At 39.4% G+C, this 8,827-nt stretch overlaps 1 protein-coding gene across 1 annotated transcript in view; it reads right to left on the reverse strand.

The window, feature by feature from the left end:
• Positions 1-8,827, reverse strand: part of Armc4 (armadillo repeat containing 4) — a 162,113-nt gene that overhangs the window by 92,320 nt on the left and 60,966 nt on the right. The window contains exons 15-17 of the mRNA XM_005354824.3: positions 8,108-8,218; positions 6,174-6,328; positions 3,426-3,668 (exon numbers count right to left, since the gene is read on the reverse strand). Coding sequence (XP_005354881.1) covers positions 3,426-3,668; positions 6,174-6,328; positions 8,108-8,218 — 509 coding nt within the window. The remainder of the gene's footprint in view (positions 1-3,425; positions 3,669-6,173; positions 6,329-8,107; positions 8,219-8,827) is intronic.

An 8,827-nucleotide genomic window follows, 5' to 3' on the forward strand; every position in this document is an offset into this window, starting at 1 on the left:
ATTCAAACTTAACATGGCACTAAAAGATCTGAATTATAATTGCTCATCTTCACATCAGTGCCATTGAAGACAATAATAGAAATAATAACAGAGCAGTAGACATGGAATCCAGAAAGCAAGTGGAGTAGTTCTCTTCAGAAGATGCAATGGGTCTCAAGACAGGAGGAAGAATCTTAGCCAGAAACAGTATGACAAGTTTAGTATATCTAAACCTGATGGAGACTTAGAAAAGGAGAGGTTTATCTTTAAAACCTGGAGGGAAGCTTGCCATTTTGGCTATAGGGCTGGCCAGTGAGCTCCTGGGAGCTCCTCTCTGCCCTCCCAGTGCTGGGTATGTTCATGTGTGCTTGTGCATATGGAGGTAAGAGGCCAATTTTGTGCGTTGTTTCTCTAGTGCTGACCACCTTTTATTGAGACAGGTTTTCTTATTGGCCTGGATCTCACCAAGTAGCCTGGGCTAGCCTGCCAGAGAGCCCAGGATTCACCTATCTCCACATCCCCAGCACTGAGATTACAAACCCACTCCACAGCCCTAAGCTTCTTTAAATTGTGTATTCTGGAATAAACTTGGATCCTCTGAGTACACCCACCCATGTACCATGGTGAAGGGCACACGTAGAGGCCAGAGGTAGATGCTGGTATCTTCCTTTACCATTCTTCACATGATTTTTTTTGAGGCAAAATCCTTTCCTGAAACTGGAGCTCACTAATCGGCTAGACTGATTCACCAGTGTGGTGCCCAAATCCTCTTGCCTCTACCTCTCAGTGCTGAGATCACAGGAGCACACCACCATTCCCAGTTTTTTATCATGTGCCGAGGCCCTAAACATGGATGCTGGCTCTTCTACAGGCACACTTCACCACTAAGCCATCTTCCCTGACCCCTGTCCTCTTTTTATTCTGCAACAATTGGCTTCTTAAAATGGTTCTTGTTATTATTTTTTTTCAAAACTTCTTGAATTCTGTGACTGTAGAAAAATTATCTGAATTTATCTACTAGCCATTGTGATAGTATCATCACATAACTCCACAAAACATTTACTTCCTGTTTGTCTAGGGAACATATCTCTACCCACTTCTGAACATTTAAATAGTCAACTTGGATCTCCAAATCTTTGAAGTTTAGCAGTAGTTCTCAACCTTCCTGAGCCTTTAATACAGCTCCTCATGTTGTGGTGACCCAACTATAAAATTATTACTTCCTAACTTTAATTTTGCTACTGTTATGAATCATAATGTAAATATCTGATGTGCAGGTTATGTGTGTGTGACCCCTGTGTAACACCAATGATGTAGAGGAGAAAGTGAGCACACTTTGGAAACACTGATTAACAAAGAGCCATTAGGGTGAGACTAGAGGGAAAAGGAAGAATATGTCTGAAAGATTGGAGATCCCCTGACTCAGCTTAGTACTGCTATAGTATGTGGTTAAAATCAATGGAAAACTGTGGCAACTCAATCCAATCAAAGCTATCCTGGTAGGTTGAATGACAACAGCCTCCATAGGTGCATATATCATCCCTACTTGGTGGAACTGTTTGGGAAGGATTAAGAGTGATCTTGTTGGAGGAAGTGTATCACTAGATTCATTCAAAAGCCCATGCCATCCCCAAATAATTCTCTGTTTCTGCCTTATGCTGGTGGACAGGGGATTAAACTCTCAGCTACTGCCTCAGTGTCATGCCTGCCTGCCTGCTGCCATGCTTCCTGTCATGATGGTCAAGAGCTCACCCTTCAAAATTATAACCGTCAAATAAACTCTTTCCTCTATACTCATTGCCTTGGTCATGGTGTCTTTCTATGGCAAAAGAAAGTAACTAAGGCAACCACTAAGGCTCTGGACCCTTTAGGAATGGAAAATTGAGTCACTGAACAGACAAAGAACCATAGCCATTTGATATACTTGCTAACAATAGCAGAAGAAGCTTATAGTGTAATTTATGATCATGTGACCAGTAACAACGAGGACAACTCTTGAGAAGTTGTAGTCCTCTTTGCTATGTCTTTATTTTGTTATGAATGTCTTATGGAGGGTTATATGTTACCTCGCCCTTCCTCTGTTCCTTTCATTTTATAAAAGATTTGCTAACTTTGTACCCTCGTATTTAAATACTGTTTACTTTACATAAGTAGTGATTAAATTTATAGAAATTGAGGAGCAGAAAAACACCTGCCAAGGAACTCTGGAGAAATGATGGATATATTTCCAGTTGTTCATGGATGAATAAGGACAAAGTAAAGCCTCCTTATTGTCTTTATGTACAGATTAAATATCCCTTATGCATATTGGTGCCAAACTGACAAGAAATGAGCTTGTGATGGCAAAAATGTATGTGTCAATTTAACTGGATCTCAGTGCCCATATATATTTAGCAAGCCTTATGTAACATATTTCTATGGAAAATATTTTGCATAAGATTAGCATTTGAGGTGCAGACTGAAAACCACAGATCATCCCTCAACACCCATGTAGTTATCACCTGATCTTTTCTGGATAGAAGGAATTCTGCCAACACAGAACTACCCTGAATTTCCAGTCTGCAAGCCAACCTTTAGTGAATTTTGAACTCACCAAGCTTCCACAATTACAGGAATGAACCCCTTAAAATAAACCTCTCATAGACAGGTAGGTAGGTAGGTAGATGCATAAATAAATACATACATAAGTGGGTGGATATATCTAGGTAAGTAGATAGAGATGTGAATATATAAAGAAAGATATACATATATCCTCTGGTATTTACTGGGGCCTGGTTACAGGATCTCTGACCTTTGTTTATCCAACCATGCAGGTACTCAAGTCCGACAGTATCTGAATGTGCTCTAGGCACACCCTCCTGTACACATCATAGCACCTCTAGATTTCATATATTAGGTTAATACACACACCATATAAATTGCTGTTCCACTATAGAAAAAGTCCACATGTATTCAATACCAATTGCGTTTTCCAAATATTTCCAATTTACATTTAAATCTTATCTTTCTTTAATTCACAATAATTTACTCAAGTATTAAGGTTACCACTTAAAATTCTTATCATTTTCTTTGCCATTTTATAGGTGATGCAAATACATTTTCTGAATTGACTAGAAACAAGAAATTTGATACTATGAAATATTCCTCAAATCTTTAGACAGAAAGATAATTGTTCTGTAAAGGGCAGTGAAAATTTTACTGATTGCATGTTTTCTACGTGAAAAATTACTGGCTTTTGGAAGCCCACTACCTCCCAGTGCCCAGCTCAGCCACACTTCTCTTTCAAGGTAATGTTTTGGTTAGATAAGTCATGAATATTCATGTGGTAACATGTTGTTTATCATATGTGCACATAAAATCTATGTGATGAGACTGATCATTTGATGACCATCCAAACATTCCCCATACATTTCAAGTTAAAATCTCCCGTCTCCCTGGCCACTTACACCATACTTTCTGGTTCTGCTGCGCATGCACCCACGGCTTTTGTGACATTCACAAGAAGTGCTTGGTTTATTCCAACCAGGAGGTTCACAAGAGGTTGGATGCCACCACACCTCCGGACGATGACCCGGTTTTCATATTCTTGACAACATTCTCCCAAGGCCCCAACCACATTCACGAGGACTTCTTCAGGCTGATCAGTTAAAAGTCCCACCAGTGTCTCAATGGCCTTGTATTCTCGAAACCTTAAGTTCAGAGAAAGAAGGTTGTTTGTAGTCCAAAGTCAACAGAAAAGGTACTCAGAAAAATAACAGTTATTCCAAATAATTATATTAATTTAGCCATGCATTTTTCACTACTCTATTTTCAATGCTCATTTGATCCATATAACAAACAGTAGACCGCATTTAACCTCCACAATTCAAAGGCTGTTCCAAAACTTGTTAAGCAGTAAGGCTCATGGCCACACCCAACCACCTGCTGTCTACCCGTGTTCTGGATCATGACATTGGATAGCCTCTGGGACAGCTATGGTCACATATGAATCTTAACACCTGTAAATCCATTCTAAGATTTTTCCTCTCATAGAGATTGGTTTACATGAACAATTCATATTAAACGTGTATTAAAATGAATTACATTATATATTTCCTTTTTGCCATATACATAGCATCATTGTATATCAAAATGAGCAGTAGAGCTACTGCAACTCAGATTTTAAAAGTGATTTGTTCTGATCTGTGGAAACCAGAAATTGCAAGCCACCAAATAGAATCAAGGACAGAAACCATGTGATCATCTCATTAGATACAGAAAAGGCCAACATCCCTTCATTATAAAAGTCCTAGAAGATCTAGGACTCCAAAGGACATATCTAAACATGAACAAACAATGTAAAATGACAGCCAACAGCATGCTAAACAGAGAAAATCTCAAATCTTCCACTATGATCAGGAACAGGCAAAGATGTCCACTGGGTTCTAAAAGAGGAAGTCATGATGAAATGAACTGTACTCTAAGTTTCAATCTTTATTCACAGATTAATGCATCTCTCAACCCTAATCAGAAAAGCTTCTTTTGCAGTACATGCAGGTCAATGAGCACACAGTAAGTCACTGTGGAGTATTCAGCTCTACATCATCTCCCCCTCAAGTCTCATGCATCTTAATAGAAGAGGGGCCAGAAATACTGTAAGAACCAGGAGATGTCCATTGTGAAATGGTATTTGCTGGACATAGCAATACAGCTATATATATGAACTCACATAGCCTGGGACTTCATTCATAAGATTGTCCAAAATACCATCAAGGACAGGGGAGGGGCTCATAAAGTCCTAACCCAATGTGAGGAGCTACGGAGAGAGCAAGAGTCAATTCTCTTCAGGTATGTGGCTCTGAGAAGCTATGCATATTCAGTATATGGTCTTATACCCATGCACACACAGGCATCACTAACGGATTCTGTGGGCATTAAAAAATATCAGAGCACATGAAGTTGGGAGGAGGAAGAGGACAAGGGAAAAAACGGAGAGGTAAGAATGGGGATGAATTATTTGATCTAAATTAAACATTATATACACATATAAATATCAAATAAAACATTTTAACTGGTCTTCTCAGGCGACTTCAGTATAAATCACTAGGAAGTTTTAGTATCTCTCTTCATGTAATTTACTTTTATCTCTTTCAGTATGTATTTAAATCAAATGAAGCATATATAAAATAACATATTTGAGAATTCCTGATTTCTATATAGAACATTCTTTCTCCTTTCTAGTAAACTTCATCATTGTTTATGTATCAAAATATGGATGAATTTTTATTGCTACCATTAAAAAAGTTTGTATTAATGGGGGTTACTTTTACTCTGTTAATAATTCTATCATATACTACTAAGCAAGTTGATTTTTCTGTTACAACATGCAAATTTATTAAAGAAAACACCAAACAGAGAAAAAGTTTCCTTAGGGTGTTCATGGGGACTATGTATAAATAGACACAGAAAAGTTTAAAAATCAAAATAAATAAAATTGATAAGTATTCTGTAATTTGTTTTTAAAAATGTAGAAATATAAGGGCCAAGTATTTAACTCAATGGTGAAATGCTTGCTTACCAAGCACAAGGCCTTGGGTTTGATCCCCAACACCCCAAACCCTTACAAATAATTAAAATAAAATGAAATAAAATCATAACTGAAAGTGACTACTCTTTAAGAGTACTTAGTTGCCATCAGCTGACTCATTTACCTTTTAAAAATGGAAAATAAAGGAGGAAAGATAGCTCTGCAGTGAGTTAGAAACCATAGTTTGGATACAAGCATGCACTAGCGAACGGGGCAAGTGGTGTCCACCAGCAGCCATAGCTCCAATAGGGGTTGCTGGCTTCCAGTCCAGTTGATAAGAAAAATTCCAAGCGCAGGCTCAGGGAAAGGGCCTGTCTCAGAGGAACAGATGAGGGTCACAGACGAAGACATCCAACTCTCTTCTTGTCTCAGATGTATACACTTGCACACATATATGCTCATGCACTCACAAGGACACATGTACCCAGAAAGATCATGCCAGTCCCTGATGCACATAAAATTGCTGAGTAGAAGAATGGGGAAGGGCCTGTTATTCATAATGCCTTTGCATTCTACCCCTAACTCAGAATGCATATGATCAACTACAGTCAGAGCCAATTCTTTATTAAGGCACCATTTGATTGCATTTTATTATAGCGTATTATAAAATCTTAAATGCCTTACTTACTTAATCACATTCTCTTTGCTGATGGAGCATTTCCAGATTGCCCCAGTGACAGCGGCTAACCGTTCTTTATTATCTGTGTTATTGAGTAGACTGGCCAAGGGTCTAAGTCCTCCATGCAGCCTAACAAGGTCCCGGGTTTCCTCATCTTCAGCACACTGCACAAAAAGTCAAACCAGAGGCTGTCAGAGATAAGGCATCTCAAGCATTCAGTGATGGTCAAAGAGGTTCATCTGTGGGAGTTCTTCAATACAAGTTATGTCTGTTACATAACAATGTGCATCAGAGTTGCAGGGAACTCACTGACATTTCCAAGGATCTTGTATCCTGAGCAAAGAATTAGGTCTGGGACACATGAATCGTAGAAGAGAACCAAGAAAGGTCAGGAGCTCAAATGGCAACAGAGAATCATGACTTTACAACTACTTTACCTGGGATTAACCTTCTCTTGTAATTTCAACTGTGGTTCAGTAGTGATTCCCCCCCTCGACACACACACACACACACACACACACACACACACACACACTATGAGTTTAACTATACTCTCAAAATTCATAAACTGAAGGTCTAACTCCCAGTGCCTCAGAATATGGCTGTGTGGGGATGAGGTTTAAAATGGAAATTCAGGTGAGATGAAATCATTGTAATGAGCACCTACAAGACGGTTGTCCTTTAAGAGCTATTACAGTACAGACACAGATATGGCATGAAGACACAGGACAAGACAGTCAGCTGCAAACCATGGACAGAGGTCTCTGAAGAAACTATCCTGTGAACACCTTAACCACACACTTCCAGACTCCAGAAAACAAAATTCTTTTGAAGCCACATGGTTTGTGGTTAGCTGCTGAACCCTTAGAAAAAAAGAACAGAACATAATCCCTAAAAGAACTGAATCCTGTCTCTGACTGCATTTGCAGTTGCCCTCACTATGCTCACCTACAGGGCCTTCCTCTGGGACCACCTTGATCAGAGAGAAGCTGGCATGACCATAACTAGCCAGACATTCATTTTTAAGGCCACCCCACCCCTGATCATTCTAATGGTATACTAGGAGACAACCCACACAGAATTAATGGAAATTGAAATAAGTAAACTCAAAACAAAAACATGTATATACATGATGTCCATACACTGAGAGCATTCACGTATATCCATGAACATTTATTATCTGATTTTGGTAGAAGAAAAATTTCCCAAAATTTTGAAAAGAGTTGTATAAAACATCATAGGGTCATTATATATAAATGAGCTATTTTACTTTAAGTAAATTAATTTAGGAGAAAGTGGGAAAGATATGTATATCTTATTGAATTTAAATAATCAGACTATGATGTATGTTTGAGTACATGTCATCATCACAGTAGCTTATAGTCGTTCTCATCTCTATAAGCACATGAAGACCCCTGGGATACTTGCTAAATTCCAGCTTCCCAAGTGTACCTTAAGATTTAGCTCTGAAATCCATACTCTGCCCTGTGCTATATGTTTTTCATGCTGTGGCACTAGCTTGAGAGGAGGCTGGGGACCCTTTAGGAGGCAGGGTCAGCTGGAAGAAATAAGTCACTGCCAGTATTTGGGAAGTGTGCTAATCCTGCCCACTTTTTTTCTTCTCTCCTCTCTCTCTTCTCTGTCTCTTCTCTCTCTCTCCTCCTTCTCTCTCTCTCTCTGTTTTTTCTCTCTCTCTCTGCTTGCTGGCAGTCTGTGTTGAAGAGAACAGCCTCCACCACTCTCCCTGCCACTGAACTGGCTCTACAATGATTAATTTACAGTGTCTGAAACCACAAGCCCAAATCACCCTTCCTTTCTTTTTTTCTGTCAGATATTTGAGACACAGTGCACAAATCACACAACTCCCCAGAGGAAGAGACTATGAGTTTAGAACCAGTGCCTTTAACTAGAGGAGCAAGGAAGGCCTCTGGAGAGCAGCCCACCTGGTAGATGGCCATGGCACAATGCTCCTGCAGCTGCTCATTCTCACTATTCAGGTTCTTCACAAGGTTTTCGATGATCCTCTCTGCTTTGATGGCGGCTCGGTAGTTTTCCTAGAAGTATAAAAATATAAATATTTATGTGTATGTAATGTGACCATAATTTACATTTATGAGTGACTGCACTGAACAAACTGATCAGACACCAAATCCTGAGCTTTCCCATATCTGTCAAATGACAGAATTCTCCAACACTGAAAATGAATGGCACAAGTTCTGTACTATTTAGTTAGTGTACTATTAGTTGATTTCCTTTCTCTTAAAAAAATAACAGCTGACAGTTAGTGAGGAGTATCCTTAACTTTCATGTCAAAATTTAGATTGTTTTCTTAACCAAAGAAAGAAAAGTAGGCTGGTATGAGGGCCCACACAAGCATGAGGACAGAGCTTCAATCACTAATGCCCACTTAAAAGCCAGGAGGGCACAGATGTCTGCCTGCAATTGCAGCACTCAGGAGACAGGATTCCCAGGGCAAGTTAGCTGGTTAGACAAGTCAAACCGGTGACCTTCGGATTCAAACAGAAACACTTCCTCAGAAAACAGAGTGGAAAGCAGTCCAGTAACACTTCAGATTCTGGCCTATTGTACACACACAAGCATGTGCACCCACATACATGTTCCCACACAACTGCATGTGCACCCATATACATGTTCCCACACAA

This window comes from Microtus ochrogaster, chromosome 16, assembly GCF_000317375.1.
Source record: "Microtus ochrogaster isolate Prairie Vole_2 chromosome 16, MicOch1.0, whole genome shotgun sequence".
In the NCBI taxonomy this organism is placed as follows: Eukaryota; Metazoa; Chordata; class Mammalia; order Rodentia; family Cricetidae; genus Microtus; species Microtus ochrogaster.